At 43.3% G+C, this 22,334-nt stretch overlaps 1 protein-coding gene across 2 annotated transcripts in view; it reads left to right on the plus strand.

Moving 5' to 3' along the window:
- Nucleotides 1-21,770, plus strand: part of ROS1 (ROS proto-oncogene 1, receptor tyrosine kinase) — a 108,777-nt gene extending 87,007 nt beyond the window's left edge. For both annotated transcript variants that reach the window (XM_006026162.2, XM_025207061.1), the window contains 2 exons: nt 7,252-7,415; nt 19,490-21,770. In XM_006026162.2, coding sequence (XP_006026224.1) covers nt 7,252-7,415; nt 19,490-19,641 — 316 coding nt within the window. In that variant the 3' untranslated portion in view covers nt 19,642-21,770. The remainder of the gene's footprint in view (nt 1-7,251; nt 7,416-19,489) is intronic.
- The last annotated feature ends 564 nt before the right edge of the window (nt 21,771-22,334 follow it).

A 22,334-nucleotide genomic window follows, 5' to 3' on the forward strand; every position in this document is an offset into this window, starting at 1 on the left:
AGAGATCTTGGAGTCATTATTGACTCCAAGATGAACATGGGCCAACAATGCGAGGACACGTTCAGTAGGGCTAACTGTACCTTGTCATGCATCCACAGATGCATCAGAAGCAGGGCCAAGGAGGTGATCCTCCCCCTCTATGCGACATTGGTCAGGCCGCAGCTGGAGTACTGCATCCAGTTCTGGGCACCGCACTTCAGGAGGAATGTGGACAGCATTGAGAAGGTCTAAAGGAGGGCCACTTGTATGATCTGGGGACAGCAGGGCAGACCCTACGAGGAGAGGCTACAGGACCTTAACTTGTTCAGTCTTCACAAGAGAGGGCTGAGGGGGGACCTGGTGGCCGTCTGTAAACTTACTAGGGGGGACCAGCGGGGTTTGGGAGAGACCTTTTCCCTTGAGCACCTCCCAGAGTAACAAGGAATAACGGCCATAAGTTGTTAGAGGGTAGGTTTAGACTAGACATCAGGAGGCACTACTTTACAGTCAGGGCGGCTAGGATCTGGAACCAACTTCCAAGGGAAGTGGTGCTGGCTCCTACCTTGGGGGTCTTTAAGAGGAGGCTTGACGTTTACCTACCTGGGGTCATTTGAGCCCAGTTTTCTCTCCTGCCCAGGGCAGGGGGTCGGACTAGAAGATCTGTAAGGTCCCTTCCGACCCTACATCTATGAATCTATGAATTGTTAGCCTCCTATAGAACCCGGTGTATACTATTAAACTTCATAGCTGTAGTTTACCTAGAGCAGCGGTTCGCAACCTTGTTAGACTCAAGGCACCTCTCGTTAGCTCTAAGGCACTCCTCTGAAAATGCTAGCTTTTAGTTTTCGCTTGTTTTTTGACTATAGAAAAAAATAATAAAGCAATTCTTCTGTTGCAAAGAACTGAAAGAGCCCACAAGAGGTCAGAATGTTTTTGATAGTATGGATTCCTATTTGAAATCTTTGGGTTTATCTTGTGAATCATGTTTGCATATCAAAGAGTGCTAACATTGTGTGATAGCCCAAGGCACCTTTCAAAGGAAATCCAGACACCCCAGAGGTGCTGTGTTGAGAATAACTGATCTAGAGTCTCTTAAAACCAGATTCTCCCGTCCCTGTCTACACTACATATACAGTCACAGTCTTGCCTGTAACTTGTTTTTTCCCTAATCCAGTTAAAACATAATTTCAGTGTGTAGATCTTAACTGAACCTTAACTGGATCTTAACTGAATTTTTTAAATAGGATAAAGCTTTAAGTATTGCTTAAACCTATAATTAAATCAGTTTTTGAAGTTTGGCTGAAGGATAGAGTTTTGATCTACTTTTTCTCATGTCTGTTGAAAGACATTTCCCATGAAATAATATAATCCTGTGTCACAATTTTAAAAATGTATGCATATAGTGTGAATGAGTGGAAAACAGAAGTAATATCAAGTTTCACCAGTTATCCTTGTGGTCTTTCTCAAAAATTCCTGTTGAGTGTATTAAGCTGACACACTATTTGTTACTCTGCATTCATCCCTGGCAGCAAAAGGTGTTTGTTCTCATATTTTCATTCAGACATAGAAACAAATGGCTGGTATGCTCGGATGGCTTTCACCTTCCCAAGCTTCTCACATTGTGAAGTACATTGAATCATAGGGAAGCAGGGCTGGAAGGGACCTCCAAAGGTCATCTAGTCCACCATTCTCTCTACGGCAGAACTACTTTATGGTGGATAGATCCCTATCCAAACCATCTTATACAATCCACAACTTAAACTCTACCTAAGACTACTGTAAACCCTGGCAAAACATAGACCTAACACCCTAACCTGCCAGAGGTAAAGTAGGGGAACATGCAGCCAATGCCCTGCTTCTATAAAATGTTGACAATATATGCTTAAGAGATCCCAGATAGGGGGCCATGACTTCTGCTACAGAGGAAAGCAAAAACCTCCACAGTCCATACCAATCTTACCATGAGGTAAAATTCCTTCCCGACCCCAAATATGGTGATTGGTCAGACACTGAGCAGAAAGGCAAGACCCTTGAGCCACAAACCTCTGGCTTTGGTTTCAGAAGGAACATTGGCATACCCCAGCCAAAATCTTCAACTTTGGCTGTAGCCAATATCAAATGCTTTTGGTGGAGGCTTAAACATCCTGTTCCTGCTGTGGCCACCCATTTTATATTTGTTTTCTTGGTTATTCCTCCCAAGGTGTAGGACTTTGCATTTGTCCACATTGAACTTCATTCTGTTACCTCTAGTCCAAATTTCCAATCTGTCAAGATCCTCCTGAAATGAGCTTGCATCCTTCAACATATTCACAATCCTTCCCAGTTTCATGTCAGCTATGAACTTGCTCAAGAAGCTTTCTATGCCAGCATCCACATTATTAATAAACACTTTGAACAGCACCAGGCCCCTGAGAGACTTCTGTGGGACTCCACTAAAATTCTCCTGCCGTTCTGACATGGACTCATTAATAATTACCTTTGGCTTGTGGCTATTGAGCCAGTTGGCAGTTACCAGTATCCACCTTATAGTAGTTTTGTCTAGCCCACATTTCTCCAATTTGTTTATGAAAGGTCATGTGGCACCTTGTCAAAAGATTGCTGAAGTCCAGATACACTGTATCCACAGCATTCCCTTCATCCACCCAAGCAGTTACTTTGTCAAAGAAGGAGATCATATTTGTTTGACATGATTTGTTTTTCATAAATCCATGCTGGCTGCTTATGATCAGCCTTTCCTCTTCCAGAGGTTTGCAAGTGACCTTCCTCAGCTTATGCTCCAGTAACTTTCCAGGTATTGAAGTGAAGCTAACTGGCTGGTAGTTCCTTGAGTCCTTCATTTGGCCTTTTTTTAAAGAGGGGCACTGTGTTGGCCCTTTTCCAGTCCTTTGGTACCTACCTCATCTTCTATGACTTCATGAATATCATTGCCAAGGGCTCCAAGATCTCCGCTGCCATTTTCTTCAGTACCCTGGAATGATGTTCATTTGGCCCTGTTGACTTAAATACATTCAGACCAAACAAAAGCTTTCTGACTACTTCTATTGTTATCTCCTCCCACAGCTTGCCCTCTTCTTTATCCAGATAATCCCTATTAGGTGTCTGGCTGCAGCTTAATTTTTTTGCAAAGAATGGGGCAAAGTAGCTGTTGAGTAGATCCACCTTTTTACATCTTCAGATAGGAATTTCTCCTGGCTTGTTAACAGAGGATCCACAGCTTCCTTGGTCCTTCTTTTCTGGCCGACATATAGAACCTCTTCTTGTTGTCCTTAACCTCCTTTGCCAGGTGCAACTCATTCTTTATCTTTGCCTTCCTGATTTTGTCCCTGTAGATACATGCCATTTCTTGGTATGCTTCCTTGTTGACCTGCCCCTTCTTCCACTGCCTGTATGCTTCCCTTTTGCATTTGAGGTATTTTAGAAGCTTTTTCTGCAACCACATTGGCCTCTGTGTGGTCTCTTGCTGGAAGGTTTTGATCACCATCCCCTGTGGAACCTAGTTTAAAGTCATCCTTTTTAGGCTGGCCAGATGATGTCCAAATGTACTTTTCACCATTCTTGTCAGATGGATTCCATCTCTTGATAGTAATCCTTCTCCCAAGAATGTACACCCATTGTTAACAAAGACAAGGCCTTCACGTTGACACCACCATCTCAGCCATGTATTCACTTCCAGGATACAATAGTTTCTGCCTGGAATTGTTAAGAACACCACTTGTACTCCAGGCTCCTTAATCCTCCTGCCAAGAGCCTCATAGTCACCTCTGATCTGCTCAGGTAGTATCATTGGTTTCTACATGGAGAAGCAGGAAGGAGTAGTGGTCCAAAGGATGGATGAACTTTTGTAGTCTTTCTGAGACTCCTCTTGGGCCCCCAAATGTGGACAAAAAATTGGTGCCTCTGTCCCCTGCAGAAGAGAGTCACCAACCACCACTACTCTTCTCTTCCTTCTTGGTGCAGTGGTCCTGGAGCCCCTTTCCTTGGGTCTTGCACTACCTGTGCTCTAGGCTACTGACTCCTCTGCCTGATGCCTGCAGATGTCCATTCTGCTTCCTTTTCCTCAAAAGTTTCACCACGGAGTACTTGAAAGTGGTTGCTGACTTCAATCTGCTGCTCTTGAATTCTGAGGACCCTTCTCCTTCAAGAAGTTACATGCTGCCACTTCTCCATTACCAGCTTCTCGTAACTCTTGTCCAAGTAATCTTCCTGGTTCCTGATGCAATGCAGCACGGATATCTGAACACCATATATCACACCAGGACCCTTGCACATACTCAAACACACCCATGCACAGTCTCCTGCTCCCTGGCTCCCTCCTGGGGCAAACTCCCTAGGCAAACTCCCTCTCTGTGGGTGTGTTCACACATGCCTATAAATGCACAGCAATAAATTCTGGAGTTTATCATTCTGGAGCTTATTGCTGCCAGGCACACGTCTGCATCTGCTCTCAGACCACAGCACATTGAGCCAGGATAGAGGAGCCATGTAGACACTGAGACATTTACTGCACTAACTAGGCAGCTGTGCAGTAAACACGCAGTTACTGCGTAGTTACAACATCTTGTGTAGATGCACCCTGTTTGCTGCTGTTATGGTTCACTGGGGGCTGCCTTTTCATAAGGCTGCCTATCCTAGCTCCACTTCACAGCTCCACTTCACAGTTGCCTAAACCAGCCCCACTCAGAGCAAGCCCTGTTACTGAGGGCACTGACAGACATGCAGCTCTCTGCTGTAACTCATGGTACTTCACATAAACACTGTGAGTTACAGTGATTCCCCAGACCCAACAGACATTTGCTGTTGGGTCCCATGGGTTGGGGGATCAAGCTGCAGTTTGGAGCAAGTGTGAGTATGCAGTTACTCTTTCCTAGCCCTGCCCCTCCCCACTCTCAGCCCCAGTGCTCCCTCAGAAAGGGAGGTCAGGAAAGGAGTGGAGGTCTGGTCAGGCTTGGTTTGGGGTTTGCCCAGCCTGTGCTGGAAGGTGGAGCAGGTGGACTGAACTCCCCCTGCTCAGCCCAGCTCTGCTCCCAGCATGTGGTAACGTAAGTTAACGAAGGTGCCGTACCTTGGAGCACCTTCTTCTGAACCTTCATATAATGAGGGTTCAGATTGTCATGAGACGTAGCCCTTTCAAAGTGCTCTGCAGCTGTCTGAAAGGGCACAGCTGTAAAGTGCTTCAGGGGGCTGATTGCACAACAAAATGTCACTTGTGTCAGTGCCCTTAGTCACATGGGGGAGGGAAGAAAAGAAAAATATGAGAGCAAGGGGGAGAGAGAGACAGACAAACAGCCAGCCAGACAGAGAAAAGCAAACACACAACACAGGGGGAAAAGGAAAAAAGAACACCCCCAGACACACACACTAGGCCCTAGTCAAACACAGTAGCACCAGTCAGCCACCCTAGGCCACTAGCACAGAGAAAAACCTATTCAAGGCCGCCTTGCACTTGCACTGCTTACCCCAGAGCAACTGCTCTCTGTTTACTGCTCAACTTACTGAATTTTCTAGTAAGTTGTCTTGCTGAGTTTTTTTGCTGAGTTTTCTATCTAATGCAAATTTTCACCATGTAACATGAAAGAAAAGCTGGATATCACAGGTTGCTTTGTATGTCATTGATAAAATCTGGCACATCACAAATAGCTATCCATGCAAAATACCATACACATTAAGAGGCTGAGTGAATATTTTTGATTCTGAGAATCAGATAAATATTTTAATGATATTATTGTTCCATGTTACCCATCATATCTGGCATTAATAAATTGAACTATCTAAGCAAATTTGTTTAGGAAATAAGAATATGCAAGATACTAAAATGGCCCATCATGATTCTGAGTGATTTTAGCTTTAAGTTTGTTGAACTATAAGAAATCATAGTATCTGCATCCACTGAATGTCAGGAGAGAAGAGGTTTCAAAACTGGATAATAAAGCATTTTATCAATGAATGAACAGATGATTCAGTTCATCTAATGGAATATGGAGTGCTCACAATTCATATCCTGCCTGAGGAAACAGTGATTAGTGACTAAGCATTATAGCTTAGTCACCTTAGTGATTGATGTTATTGGTTTTTTGATTCTGTTTGCAAATATCTACATCTCAGGGCCCCTCTACACACGCAGGTAATTGTGATCCAAGGCTCGCCTTGCAGCAGTGATAACATGTGATGGGATCTAATGCATGATCTACACAATTGTGCCTCCTGCCATGCCAACCGTGCATGGCAGGAGGTGTGATTGTGGGATCACACATTAGATCCCATTGCACCTTATCACTGGTGCAAGGCGAGCCTGGGATCATGATATGGGGTTCTGTCTGCACCAGCTTCTGTACCTATGAGCCTTACAGCTGACAGGGCTTGGTGGGGCTCATAGTGGGGGCAGCATTCCCCTGCACTGTCCCACTGAAAACCCTGTAGCCAACATGGGTTGCAGCGCTCGCAGCCAGGGCAGAGCTGGGAATGCTGCCCTCGCTGTGAGCATCGTTAGCTGTGGGGCTCACAGTGGTGGCAATGTTCTCCCTGCTGCCACTGCTATAAGCCCCATAGCACATGAAGCTCACAGCAGGGGCAGTGTGCTCCCTGCCACACCCACTAAGAGCCCCACAGCTAAAGATGCTGCCCCCGCTTCAAGCCCTACAGCCAAAGAGGCTGCCCCTGCTAAGAGCCTTGTCAGCTGCAAGGCTGACAGTGGGCAGTGCACCCCTGTGACTGGGAGCCCTTCAGCTGATGGGCTTCCAGCTACTGGGGAGCACTTGGCCACACGTTCAATTATTGGTACGATTAGAACAAGCTACAAATTCCACTTTTATGTGGAATAACTTTGTATTGCTTGTTTTATCAAGCCACTAATTGGAGGAACATGTAGCTGGGTCACAAGTTAGGGTATGATTAGCTGGTTGATGTGTAACAGATAGAGAGCCTTATGTGTAGCAGATAGAGAGGGCCTTAGTGGCATCTAGAAAGCATTCAGGCAACCTTGATAAGTATGTAATTTTTGTAATATTACAGTGGATTCTAGGTTTCAGAAACATCTGTTTTGGTAAAATAAAATAGTTTTCATGGTGAACATGTGTAACAATCATTGATTTCTTGGATTCTATTCCTCTCACTTGCCATTACTGAAATCTCCTGGACCAGATCCTCTACTAGTGAAAGTCATCATAGGTCTAACTGAAGTCAGTGGAGATATGCCCATTTATGCCAGGTGAGGATCCTTGGTGAGGATTAAGTGTTGGCATTATATTTAATAATATGTCATTTATTTTTTTTCAGATGGGACTTGGTGATAAGATGCTGGGTCCAAGAACCATGTAACAGACCCACTTTCTGTTATATTCAGGATCAAATGCAAGAGGTGAGAAACTCTCCTCTGTGCTATACCTCTCACCTTTATAGCAAGACATTGTCCACTGGAGTCATCAATCAGGCCTTTGAAGGTGAGTTTGAGTTGTGGCCTGTAGCCCTTCTTTTTCCCCTTGTTAACAATATTAATGAAAAGTAAAAAAACCCAACATTGTACAGTAGTTAAACTTTTCCTGTTCCTTCATGATCACATTTCATTCCCTTATTACGCCATGTGAAATAGGCAGTTCTTTTAAAATTGTGTTAAGCAGAATTCACAAATGATTAAATAACTGGAAAAAAATAGGTTGTTTACAAAAGCACTGGAGATTTTTTAGGTGTGAATTTTTTTCATTAAGTGGGCATCTAAATCTGGGGTAAGTCTACTGGCATGAAGGGAGTTCTCAGATTTTTTCCAGTGCCAATGAGATTAGGGAACATCATGACAACCTGCTTGTCATGATTTTCCCAGAAATGCTGTAAAATATGAAGAAATATAAAAGCAAGGGGAGAAGAGTCTTTTGGGCTAGGGACAGACATTACACATAAATTGGTTTAAGTGATCAGAAACTGGTTTAAACTTATAACAGAACAGACATTCAGTGCACATAAACCAGTTTGAAAATGGCTGAAACCTGTGTGAGGTAAACCTGGTTAAACGTAGTATCAGACTTAACTGATTTGGGTCAAACCAGTTTACGCAATGTCTGTCCCAGACCCTTTCCTGGTTTAGCTTAAGCCAGAGTCCCCCAGCATCCCAGATGCTTTTCAGCCCTGGGTGGAGCTCTCTGCTCCACAGCAGGGCTGGCCCCATCCCTCTGCTCCCTGTGGGAGCTCCAGCAGAGACTGCAGACACATCAGCATCTGCCTGGCTTCCTCCTGCTCCTGCCTCCCCTTTCCCCCAAGTAGGGATTCTCCCCGTCCCTTCTCCCAGAGAATGGACCACAGCTAGCACATGGTATGCTAGCTAATGCTGAGGGGTATCTGTGTAAGGCAGACAAGACAAAGGCAGATAGGACAATGTCTACTTAGGGATTTTTGGAGCTAATCAACAGGTAGCTGGTAATGTCCCTCAGTTCTTTCCTTGGAAAAAGGTGTTTAAGAAGAGCTTGAACTAACGAGAGAGGCTTTTGTTTTTTTGATGGAGTGCTAAATGCTATGTTATCAACTCACCGCTGGGCTGGTCAGAAGCAGCAAGGGGGGGCCAGGGACTCTAATCAGAGTGTCCTGCTGGGGCCTGCATTTTCTCAGTCCAGAGGGAATGTCTGTACTGTCCAGAGGGAATGTTTGTACGGTTACAAATCGGTTCAGCCTAGCCAGGTTAGACTAATCTGCAAAGATTGAATCAATTTAGGCTCAGTCTTTTTGAATGTCTGTCCCTAGCCTTGGTGTGCAAGGATGACCACGATTCAAGAATTGATGTTAATACGAGTTCAGCTACTGATTTCCTTTGTAATCTCTCTACCTCATTTTACGTAATTATAAAATGGGAATAATAATACTTTACTCCCTCTGGGTGGTTTGTGAAGAATAATTAGCTAATTCTTGTCAAATACAAAGGAGATCACCATAAGGGCTTGTTACATGGTAATTCTGGGTGGCTCCTATGAACTCTTAACACATGGACTGTCCGCACATTAACACCTGAAACTAGTTTTAAGCGGTCGTTACATGGTTCAAAGTTATGCTACTCCAGGGCAGGATTATCTCTGATCCATGTTACTCAGCTTGTGTTACACCTTAGTGTAAACACCCCGCCTGCCCTGCCTCCCCTCCTGGCCCAGATCAGGCCTACTGCCTCCGCCCTCCCCAGAACCACAGATCCCTGCTCCCTCCCCAGCTTACCTGTGGCTGTCTGCATTGTCTGTCCAGGGCAGGCAAGAAGGGTTTACCTTCCTGCTCAGCCTCCACCACTGCTGCTTTCTGGATGAACTCAGCTTGGAGAAGAGCAACAGCACAGCAGCAGCTGCTGCCCAGGAGGCAGGTTAACTCTTCCCTGCCTGCTTTCCTGGGACAGACAATACAGGCAGCTATAAGTAAGCAGGGGTGGGATGGGGGCACTCCAGGTGCAGGGGAGAACATCAGAGCCCCAGAGGGCAGGGGTAAGAGGGGAAGCCCAGAATGGAAGGCGAGGGAGGTCTTACTTTGCGGTCCTCCAGGCTCCTTATGGCCTGAACGTGTGACCGCACCAAACTTGAGCTAGCACTAATATCAATCAACATTTGTGCATCTCACAGTGTTAGGTGTAACAAGACCCTAAAAAACTGAGTTATTAGTATTATTGTTTTTGTTACTGTAGCCCCAGCCAGGGTTCTGTAAAATAAGGATATGGTTAAGATGGCACAGGAAACCTTAATTCTGACATCCTATTTCCTGAGTGCTTGAATTTGCAACCTTAATAATGTTCTTTCAATGTAGGCTCTCTGTGTATGCATACTTTTATACATGTGTGTGGTGTCCTCAGTTTTTTAAAAGCAAGCTGAAAAAGAAATGTATTCCAGCATTAAACTGACACCTTCAAAAGTCATCTCTTGGGATCTTTAGAGCTACTGCCTAGGCCTCTGCCACTGGATCAAAGGGAGTAATTGATAGCAGTGGTAGGTTCTCATTCTGTATGTGGACCAGCACTTGGAGGGAATTAGACACACTGTTTGCCAGTGAACGTCAAAGATATTTGCTGACCGTGGAGGAATGCTGAAAGTCAGGCCTCATGGGTTCCATTCCAGGTTCTGGAGAAGAATGTGCTCTACTGGGCACAGACTCTTCTACACATTCCCCCCAGGCTTTCACCCTGCTGCCCCATCCCCTCCAGCTATCCAGTTTGAATGTTCTCTGTTCTCTATCCTGGCAATTTGTCCCAGTCCCATTTATTTCACATAGCTATTCACAGTCTCCACTTCTCCACTTCTTAGGTTTCTCATCTAACTCCCAATCTTCTTGCTCAGTCATTCCCATTTCCCCCATCCCTTTGGATTTTTTAATGCACCCTCTTTGCCCAGCTCTTCCAAGTCCTTTATTACTTGGTTTCTCTCTCCACAGACTTCAGTTGCACAATGTTTATGTTCCACGTCCTCATTGGCCCCTTGTCCCAAGCAGCGAGTAGGATACTAGGTCATTAGGACACCATTGTTATGGGCACAGTTGAAGATATAAAGAGAAGACCAAATTAGAGTTTATTTTTGTGGGGATGACAGAGGGCATATCTCTGACCTAAAGGCTACCCTCTGCTTCCCCAGTTGAAGAGAGATACAGATGTCATACTTATAATCTATAACTATTAGGAGAAATGAGATTTTGTGTAGTGGAGAAGTGTGAATGATATGAAGACTCCAGCAAATATCCTGAAATGTAACTGGATGAAAGGATGATATCTAGAGAGATCAGTTCAGTGTTTAATGCTCTATGCCATCCATGGTGCAGCAAACTAATCTGGGGCTGACGTAGAAAGGAGAACTCTGAAAAGATGGTGCATCTTCCAGCCCCAAGATATAAAAAGTCCTCTCAGTTGCCAAAAAGAAGTTAGTAGTTTCTTGAAAACTATCCATTTTATTTTCCTTGTTTCCAATGTAGTGATCAGGACATGTTCCTCTGTTGGAACATCAAGCAACAGCCTATCAGTTTTAGCATAAAATGATGCAAGCAAGGCAGTGTTCCTCCAAGAAACATATAACCTTTACTAAATAAATACCACAGGTCACTGCTCGGAGTGGGAACAAAATTCTGATCCTTTAGAACAACAAACTTCAGAATAACCACTGATCCAAGACGCAAGTCTTTTCAGACACAACTCTACTTTTGGACATACAAACTGGGCCTGTAGCATTTTTTTGCTTCCTACATTTGACCATTTATTTGGGTAAGCATGGATTTTACTTGGAGACATGTTTGCCAGCATCTATCTTCTGGCTCCTTAGTAAAACTAAGTATGCTGATCAGTTTCCTGCCCGAAAGACTAATTCTCATGCTGAGCACCCAGATTTAATTTTAGCTTTCCCACTCTTGGTAGGGGTGTGCAAAATGGTGGATTGAGCCAGTGGCTGGACTTCTGGACAGTCTCCATGGGCTGTGACAGAGTGGACCTGCAGAACTGGGGCTCTGCCCTGATCTGGCCTGGCCCAGCACTGTCAAAGGCCCATGCTGTTATGGCCCCATGCTCCATGGGTCTAGCAGTGGCAGCCAGAAGGAACTGCTGTTGCAGGGGCTGCTGGTTCACTGTGGACCCACCCCTGTACTAGGCAGACCTTTAATTGTTTAGTGATGCAATCAAACTCTGTGCTACAATCACAACTGTAGAAATAGTTCTTACAGTCAGGTTAGGTATGAGAAATATGGTAGGGCAAATCTGAGGAAGTCTGTACTACCATAGTCCCTGGTGTAGTTCTTTTATGGATAGAGTATTACTTCTGCAGAGGTTTCAGTCCATCATCTTTGCATTTTCAAAACTAATACTAAACTAATCTTCAGAATTGTATCTCTTAAGTAGAACTGTGTAAATAATTGTTTTCTTGGTTTGGCCAATAATATAAAAAGAGAGAGAGAGAGAGAATTGTTTTGGGTGGATTGGGAAAAAATCTGAATTCTCAAAGAAATAAAAAAAATTGTTCAGATCAACCAACACACTTTAATTACAAAGACTTTTTAATACTTTAAAACAATGAAATTAAGAAAATGTGGTCTCCAAATATCATTTTGAAAGAAAAGAATTGAAATGTTTTCTGTAAAAATGTAAAAATAAAATATATGACTTCTTCACCTTCTCTTCCTCCCTTTTCCTTTTCTCCCCTCCCATTTCCACCTTCTTCCCCCCTGCCTCATCCCCAGGTCCAGTCAACTCAAAACTACTTTTTTTGGGAAATGCATTATTTCTTTGAAATATTTCACCTGAGTCTTGAATCTAGTTTTCCCTTGAGTTAGTTCCCTTGGACAGAAAATTAGTGAAATGGCTAAATTATTTTTTAGAAATTTCTCAGGTGTACTCAGGGTATGCAGGGTTAAGATCTAGGATCAGGGAGTGTGTCGCTGCCAGAGATGTACCAATGGCTTTCCACTTACTATTTAAACATTGTCAATTTACCTTGTTAAAAACAATCCTCCTCAACTGCTTTTCTGTGTATCTCCCTGTGTTTAAGGTAATCACTTAGACAAACAAGTTTCTCTAACACAAGTGTATTGATAAACGGCATTGCTTAAGCCTGGTATCAGGCCACTTTTGTACATTTCTGAACTTCTGTAATCCCTTTTTCAATTTAACTCAGTTATCATCTGCCCCCAAGCCTATGGAGGTCAGTGGAAAAGCTCCCCATTGGCTTCACTTAGCTTTTAGTTATGCCATAGAAATAGGTTTTTATAACACGCTGCCTGCAAAGCTGATGCAGCACACAACCATCATGCCATATCTCTTCCCTTGATAAATTCTCTCTCATTTTAAAAAAAAGAAGCAAATTGTGAGTATAACTAGGTTGGAAGAAGAACAGCCACACCAATCGTCAAGTTTTGGAGAAAAGAACCCAGAAACTACAGGTTTCCCTCGATTTATGCAGGTTCTTTATATATGAATTTGCTCTTATGCTATGAGCATATATAGACCCATAATTTGTTATATGCAAGGTAAATTCACTCTTACGTGATCAGCATAAATGCACCCCCCCCCACCCAAGCAGGTAAGTCTTTGTGGGGAGGGGAAAGGGCCCCACTCACCCCAGCCCCGGCTGCAGCGGCCCCGGGAGGGGCCGGGGGCAGCAGCCTGCAGCTGCTGGGCTGCACCGTGCTCCACCTGTCCCCTGCGCCTGGGCTCACTCCAGCTCTTGGGCTACACCATGCTATGGTGCAGGCAGTTGGTGTCAGCTACTCCTGCGGCTGCTCCAGTATGGATTGGGGTGAGTGCGGACAAGCAGAACCCGGGGAGCGGCGGGGCACAGCACTCACCCCAGCGCCAGCTGCAACAGCCTTGGGAACAGCCGACATCAGCTGCTTACACTAGGGCACGGCGCAGCCTAGAAACAGAGGTGAATGGGGACAGGCAGAACACGGTGCAGCCCAGAGGCTGCAGGCAGCTGGTGCTGGCCACTCCTGGGACTGCTGCAGCCAAGACTGGGGTGAGTGCCACTCTGTTCCCTCTGCTTTGCTGCCTTGTGCATCCCTGGGAATGGCACCCCTCCCCCTGCCCCTTCCCTAGTCCCAGCCTCAATCCCTCCTTCACCGCCATGGGGACCTATCCCTATTTGTTACATTGTAAAGTGGGCTCGCTTTATGCGATTTTGATTTATGTGCTGTTCTCTGGGAACTCATGTACATCATAAATTGAGGGAAACCTGTATTAATTGTAAAAACTAATAAACATAAACTATAAATCTAGGGAAGGAACCATTGGCTTTGTGACGTGTCTGTACAGTGCCTGACATCATGAAGTCCTGGCCCTTGCTTGGAGCCCTTAGATTATACCCTTACACAAATAATAAACCAGCATAAATTATACCAGCTGTCTCTATCTCTGCTGTGAGTGTGGGACACTGGATGTATTTACCAAGAGTGCTTGAGGCACTTAGAGGTCCTTGTCAGTACATGTCTTAGGAAAAATATACTTTAAGAAAAAATAAAAAACTTAAAATCCATGTAAATGGATGCACAGCACGCTTGTCTGGAGCTAGGCAAAAATGTTATGTTTAGCATCCTTTGGCTGAAAGAACAGCAAATCTGTGCAAGTCATCCTAAAGCCATGTGACACAGGAGACACAAATGCATCTCCACTGATATGTAATATTGTGTGAAGTATTACAACATTGTATTCTATTTATACTCCATATTGGAGATGAGGGGACACTGAAATAAAAGTACTTGCAACTCCAGGTACCCCACAGGTAGCAGCATAATAATTTATGTCCATACTGTCCCACTTGTTTTAGAGTAAGATATCGAGGCTTAAGGAACCACATTTTTAGCTTTATTCTTTTTCAGATAGAAATATGTAATTGAGCTCTTGTCTAGAATATACTTATTATGGTGCACAACTTTCTGCTGTCTCCACAAGTCAACCAACATCCCTTGTTTACCAGTGTGTAAATAATTTGGTATTTGAAAGGAAGAGGAGACATTATATATAATATTATTTCAAGAAAAGTAGGACAATATTTTTAAGAGGAACAAGAGAGGATTTAAATCTACTTCTGATCAAAGTGATTCTCACCATATAAAGTGGTAGGATATTAGATATTGAATCACAGAATCATAGAAAATTTGGGTTGAAAGGGACTTCAGGAGGTCATCTAGTGACCAGCCTCCTGCTAAAAGCAGGACCCTCCCCACCTAGATCATCCCAGTGAAGGCTTTGTCTAGTTGGTTCATAAAAACCTCCAAGGATGGAGATTCATCAACCTCTCTGGGTAACCTGGTCCAGTGTTTTACTACCTTCCTAGTGAGAAAATTCTTCCTAATATTGAACCTAAATGTCCCTTGCTGCAATTTGACCCCATTGCTCCTTGTTCTGTCATCTGGCACCACTGAGAGCAATATATATCAATATATTTGCATGGCATAGCTTTATTACCAACAGGGCTCAGTACCTTGTTGTAAACCAGCAGCATAGCTTCACTAACTGACAGAGTTATGCCCATTTGCATCATCTGAAGAGATGGCTCCTAAAACATTTGTAGGCCATGTTCTGTTTGTTCAGTGTTCACCAATCATGTCTTCCACTAGTTGTTTTTTGTCTTATATATTGTCAGCTTCTGAAAAATAAAGTACAGAAACACTAAATGTAAAGTATACTGAAAGTCTTTGTATAAGCATAATAACAATTTGCACCTTTTAACGTAAGACAGCAGAGTATTTGCTAACATCAGCTAATTATACAACTGCCTACAAGGTAGTTAAGGAATATGGTTGCAGATTCTTAAACAAGGGCCATGATAAAATGCAATAGCTGTTTGACAGCACTGAACAGCATGGTGTGTTAATTTGGAACAGGAAATAACAAAAGACTGCAGAAATTTGGCAATGGAAAGTGCAAGATGAATTAGTGTAGGTCCAATGGAATCCATTCAACTGTAGTTTGGCCAGGACATTCTGACAGACACCTTGCAGGCATTGCAGTTAACTTCTCTTGCAAAAAATGCCATGTTATTGAGCCCAAATGATCAGTACCTGATCCAAGGGTATGTCTACACTGCTGCCTGCAGCATACCATAGAGATACCAGAACTAACTTTAAGTGAGTTAGCTGAATCTCTGGAAGCCGCCTAACTGCAGCATAGAGATCCACAAAGAGCTTCTCAACTGCAGAAGCCTGTCTTTAGTTAAAGTTAGCTTAGGCACCTTTCTACATTACACTGCAGTCCACTACTATGTAGACATACCCTAAGGGAATAACTGCCTATGATTGAATCACCAGCACCATTTCAGACATCATTTAGATGTTCCTAGGAAGTCTCCTCCTTGAGTATTTAGTTGACTTAGGCTTTTCTTGTGGAATCTGAGGGGATCATTGCACAAGTTTTATGGCTACATTTAATATGTATAACTCTGCTTAGTGTAAATCAATCACCTAAGTTTAGCAATGGTGAAACTAACAACACACACACGCGCACACTGTGTATAAAATTCTCCTCTTCTCTACTTTCCCTTTAGTTCCTGCTAGTTATTATCTCTCAAGGCTCATTCAAGTGCTGTTTTCTTGCTGGTTTATGACTTCTTGGGTCATTAGTGCTATTTTAGATGCTCACATTTTTCTGGTTTCTTAGACTTTCCCAGCCAAGACTTTTCCTCACTTTCTATGCTGTGTATCTTCCATTTTTCTGTTGCTGCTGTAACTAACTGGGCTAGCTTTATTTATCCTGATAGGCTGACCTATAACAAAGGTAATCACCTTACTCAATATCTTGATAAGTTAACATTTATTTCTTGGCTTATATGTATAGTGTATCTAGTACTAAATTTTCTTAGAGGGTCTGAGCCTGGACCATTGTGCTAACAGGAGAATAAACAAAGGCAAAAGGAAGAACATGCATATTTGGTTGCATGTAAAATCTCAACATAAATGTGACAAGGCACCAGTTCTGTAGTAACTTTGTCACTCGTCATGTCACACCAAAAGTTAAAAGGAAGTTTATCCACATTGTATTGTACAGTATGCAGAACTTCTACAAATAGGCTTTCTCCTTAATATGTGTCTAGAGCTCAAAGATAAAAGAAAGGCAAGAAGTTTACTTGCAAGATGATTTTTTTATTATTTGGTTTAATGGTAAACACAATAACACTAGATTAAAAGTGAACACAATATTTGGTACATTCTGTGATCCTGCAGATCTGTTGGGGAAAGAATTAGTAATGTATCTATATATCTGGTAAAAATATCACAGTGACTTCATACTCACATTTGTGTAAACATCATCTCATCAGCTCTAGATACTTATACAGGAAACAAATCTGAAAGCTCCTCTAGTGTTCTATACTTAGGCAGGTCAGCCGGCATATGTCTGGTCTGAAAATACCCGGTTTTACTTGGAAGACCTTATTTTAAGGTTTCTGTCTTCAGAGTTTGTTGCAAACATGCCCTCTACATTTTGCCACATGCCAATTCCAAGGCAGCTTGCCCCTCAGGGTTTCCATTAAGTGCTTTATTAAGAAAAACAAAAAAGAGATTGGTGAAAACTGAGCACAGATTGAATGACTAAATATTGCCATAATATTCCTGAACCGACAAAGTGAGTATCAAATGATTTTTCTTTGCTGCTAATCATTGCAGTATGTGAACACAGTTTGTTCTGTCTCCCAAGCCCCATCCTCCCTCAACAGAGTTCTTAAATTAAGTTTCTCATTCCTATTTTTCTTTTTTAATCTATCTTAATTTACTATATTGATTGCAGAAGGCTTTGAGTTTTCTGCAGTATAAAGAAGGGGGAAAAGCACCCCAGTGAAGTGACATAATAAACTGAATGTCCCCTACTAGAAGAGCACAATGCTTGTGATTCTCAAGTGTAGATCCCTGCATATCACATGTTTTACTTTCTAGTTGTGAAGTAAAGTAAGTAGGGGTGTAATAAAAAAGGTATGTGTTACTAAGAATAAATCCACAGAAGAGCAACACTAATAACTCAAACCTTTTAGCTATTTAATTATTTTTCCATTTTTAAAAGTCATTTCCATCACTATTGGTTCTGTACATATGTGCAAATGTAAACAAGACAAAATTAATATAATAATGCCAAATAAGACATCAGAAATAGCTAAAAGCTGTTTCTTAATCTGTTCCTCGAAGAGCAGAACATTTATTAAATGGTAAAGGTGCACCAGTACATTGGTCTGATATCAGATCAGCACCGATATAAAGAAAATTGACTGTATTGGAAATCGGACTGATGTGGCTAATAATTTGGCTGATAAATGCCTGTGTGTGCGTGCAGCCGCAGCACAGCATGCAGGCAGTGAGGAGCACAGACCGGCAGTTTGGAGAGCTGCGTGCAGCTGGTAAATCTGTTGTGGTGGAAGGGGAGGGGTGTGGAGGGGCAGATCAATGCCCCCTGCAATGAGGGGTGAGTGGGTCTGGGGCAGGCACTGCCCAGCCAGGGTGAGGTGGGGCGGGGCAGGGTGTGGGATGGAGCTGTGGCTTCTCCGGGGGTGTGGGGAGGGGGGAGCTCCTGCTGCTGTGTGCACCTCAGGACTGCATGGGGGGGTCGTGTGCCCCCTGGATCTGCATGGGGTCGGGCAAACAAGGGCAGGATGCAGTTGTGGGCTGGGGCCGGGGCTGCAGTAGGCTGTGCTCGGGGCAGGCGGAAGTGGTGCTACGGGGGGGTTGCAGCAACCCCAAATTTTACCATAGTCCCCCCTCCCAGCACTGCCACTGCCCACCCCGAGTGCTGCCTGGCTCAGCCCCTGCTGGGAAGTATCTGACGCCATCCCGGCCCCAGCCTGCATTTGCAGTCTACCCTGCCCTGCCCTGCCCCACCCTGCCCTGCACAGATCTGGGGGGGCACATGCCCACTCCATGCCCTCCTGGGGGGCATGCAGCAGCAGTAGTTGCCACCCTCCATGTTACCCGGATAAGCTGCGGCACCATCCCATGCCCCACCCTGCCCCATCTGGGCAGTCCCAGCCCCAGCCCCAACCCTAGCCCCACTCCTTCCTTCACCATGGGAGGCATTTATCTGCCCCTCCATGCCCCTTCCCTCCCCCCTCCCCTTTCACCACAACAGACTTACCAGCTGGATGCAGCTGTATCAGAAATCGGATCAGCATTAAAAATCAGCTATTGGTATCGGCCCCCAAAATCTCTATTGGTGCACTCCTATTATCTGCTGGAAGATGCATCAATTTACACTTGATCTTTAAGCAATAGGCATCTAGACCAGTGGCTCTACATTTTTAGATTCAGGGCACCTATCCATAACTTTCTTTAATTTGGTGCCACCCCACCATTGTTGTGCTGCCTCACCTTACCTCAGTGGTTCTCAGCTGGGGTGTTGCTGCTAAACTCTGTTCCATCTGCTCTATGCACCTCTGTTTCTGGGAGGAACATGGCGGGGAGTGGTGTTAGACCTAGCTGCTGCTTCCCAGCCCTATGCGCCAACCAGCAGATCAGGGTATAGGGCTGGGAGAATGTCTCCTCCCCTGGCTACTTCTTCCCAGCCCTATGCCCCAGTTGGTAGACTGGGGCATGGGGTGGGAAAATGTCTTCTTCCCCTGCTGCTGCTTTCCAGTCCCATGCCCCGATCCCCAGTGATCTTGATTTACAGGTAGAAGGCAGCTGTGCAGTAGATTAATTTACTGCTCAGTAAATGGTGCACACATGTAGATGGTGACGCTTTACTGCTCAGTAGATTTGTCTACTGCACAGTAAAGCATCTTGTGTAGACACACCCCATCTTTCCATAAAAAAGCCAGCTCTAGGCTATGACTCTGGAAACATCTTTTTTTCTGTATTCTGCTTTCCAAAAAAAAAGGTACATTTCTTATCTGAGGGAGGTGGTGCACATGAAAAGTATTATAATGGTGAGGATCTCTAAATGCTTTGGTTCAGGATGTAATCTATACATGCTGTAGCAGCACAGAATAAATTCAAGCTATTGGTTACTCCTTTTATGGTCGCTAGACAAACTTTCTCTGCAAGTTGTTTGACTTCATTTGTCTTCCAATATTGTATTTGAATTAATAATAACTGTTCTTTCTTTCAAATGCAGATAGCGATGCTCTGTGTACAGATTCAGATAGTATTATTTCAACTGCTTTAGAGGAAACCAAGAATGAAGAAGGCTTAAATTATCTGGTACTTGTCAGAGAAAGCAATCCAGATGAAGAAAACAGCAATTCAAATGGATGTAATAAAATCTAATTGTGTCATTTGGAGAAAAGAAGAGTAGGCACAATATGCAGATGAAGAAATAAGCCAAGGAAAATGCCCTTCACTTGGCCCTTCTTTCAGCAATCCTGAAGGCATGAACTATGCCTGTGGTCTGGTTTATTTTCAGTTTAAGGAACTAGCAAGTTTGTTTCTTATGGTAATTAGAGATGTAAAATATGGGAAAATATCACAAAGAAATGGATTTTGTTTAATAGAATAGAAATAATAACACAACTGCACATGACTATTTTGTTCAAGAATTTCTGAATTTTATGACCTCTAGTTTTGTAGGAGATAAAGTGAGGGAATAAAACATGTAATCAGCTGAGACGTGTTTCTTCTGTAACACTGAATTATCCATTCTCTATCTAGTATGCTCATCTTTTTTGGCAGATAACAAACACATTGGCTCACACCCATTCATGCTTAAAAGGAAGCATTGATAAGCTATTGTATATATTATAAAGATGTTTTCCTCTGGTTTAGAGAAACAAAATCAACTGAAAGTTTCTCCCAAATTTAGATCTTTTTTTTCAAAATACACTTTTACAAGCTGAAAAGGCAATTTAAATGTTTTAATGGCCGTTTATCTTTTTTTAAAAGAAATTCCATTTAAAATTAGAATTCAGCCAACAAATGATGATTATTCATCAGTGGGGGTAGTTTATTTTATTACTTAATTTAAAAGAGAAAAAGAAAAGATTCTAGAACCATTTAGACCTATTAAATTGTGTTGTTGCTTATTTGTGGATCCATATGAACTTACCATACTACCTTTGTCCTCCTTGCTCCTTCTGTTTGTCTTATTTCATATTGGGTTATAAGATCACCATGTCAGGAGCTTTCTCTTATAGTGATTAGATTAATGGGGATGCACTGGCAATTGGAATTCTAGGAAGATACAGGAGACCATGGTAATCAGTCATGATGCAAGATTAAAAGATGCTATTATCCTTTCATGTATTTGGAAGTCAGAGCAAATTATTTGACAAGTTTCCCAGGTGGCATATACCACAGTGAGGAATAAAAACACATTGATAGTCAACTGGGACCATGTCATAGTGAGTTGTAATTCAGCAAGTTAGATAGCATCTCCTACATCATTTTCCTACCCTGTCAAATGTAACCATATCACACTTTTCTTTGCATCTCTCTGATGCTCCCTCTTCCTTTATAACATCAAATATAAGTTACAACCTTGTCTTCGCCTTCTGATTAGAATTTCACCCAGCAGCATAGTTTGGTATTTTGGGTCTAGCTAAGGGCTGCTTGATGGCTCCTCAGTGACCTACATGAAATATGTTGACAGTGCAATCCAATTCTGCCTGTAGAGTTGCTCATATCACAAAAACCACTAGAGAGAACTTTGAGAGGTAGTTAGCCATGTTAGTATGAAGTCATGCAGAAGGCAGGGCATAGCATATCATCTGACAGAAGGCTGTCACCTATGAAAGTTTAGCTTTCTGAACTAGTTAGTTTCTAAGGTGTCATCCTACCCTGCCTTCTGCCTAGAGAGAGTTTTGGTGACGATCGTAGCAGAGTGGCCAAACATTTAAGAGGCAAGGAGAACCTTTTTAGCTTTCCAACCTCACTCTGGATTCATTATCTATGTGATAAGAAACTGTCATTGCCCAGCCTTCATTTATCTCTGAACTGGCCAATCTCCAGCTCTGGTGGAACAAGATAAAGATGTTATAGAGGTGTTATGACATAAATCCTTTATAAGTCTATGGGTAAAACATTTAATGTAAGGAACTTTGATATTTTTGAAGAAGAAAAAAATCTTGTATGTGTGTGTATGCATGTGGTACTACATGGCATATATGAGATGTTTATAATCTGAGCTTTCAGAATGAGTAAAATAGTCATTGTGCCTTTACTACTGGTACAAGAGGCTCTCAGTTTCCCAACATAAGAGGCATCAATATTTATTCTGGCTCTTATTCTTTAAAACAGTACCTCAAAGTTCAATATGGGGGCACATCTACTAATGCATATCTATTAATGTGTGTGAATAAACTCCGGAGCTTATCTGGATTCTTTACATGTGCCTGGGACTGTAGTACGCTGAGCCTGGGTGGAGCAGCCCTGGCTGGCAGGAGGTCTAAGAGGCCAGCCTGCCAGCCTGGGGCTGCTCCTCCTGGCCCAATGTACTGTGCTGGGGCTGGCTGAGGCATGAGGGTGCTTCAGCATGGGACTAGACAGCAGGCAGCCCCTGCACTGAAGCACCATTGTGCCTCAGCCAGCCCCTTCAGCATCTACACATGTGCTACTGCGGTTTTTTTCTCTGCAGCAGGATATAAGTAAATACAAGTACTATCCTGTTGCAGAGTAAATTAGTATACTCTAGCGTAATAGGGTTGCATGTGTAGACACGGAGATGTTTACTGCACAGCTAATTGGTCTGCTACACAGTAGATGCACCCATTAAGGTCAAAGGTCCTCTCCAGTCCATCACTCCATTGAGGTAGCTTGGAAAAGGCATTTCATTTTCTGTAGCTAATGTCACACAAGGGAGTGGTGTGGTTAAAATCAAATCCAGACACCCTTAACCAGGGGTCCTGTTTACATCTGGAGGCAGTTTTTGTCAGTAGTTTGGAGTGGGATTTGAACTTATGCCTTAAGCACTGTAGTGAAACACTAACTCAGTAGCATAACTAGGGTAAGACAGCTGGCCACCCTGG

The sequence above is a fragment of the Alligator sinensis genome, unplaced genomic scaffold (assembly GCF_000455745.1).
Source record: "Alligator sinensis unplaced genomic scaffold, ASM45574v1 scaffold38_1, whole genome shotgun sequence".
NCBI lineage: Eukaryota > Metazoa > Chordata > Crocodylia > Alligatoridae > Alligator > Alligator sinensis.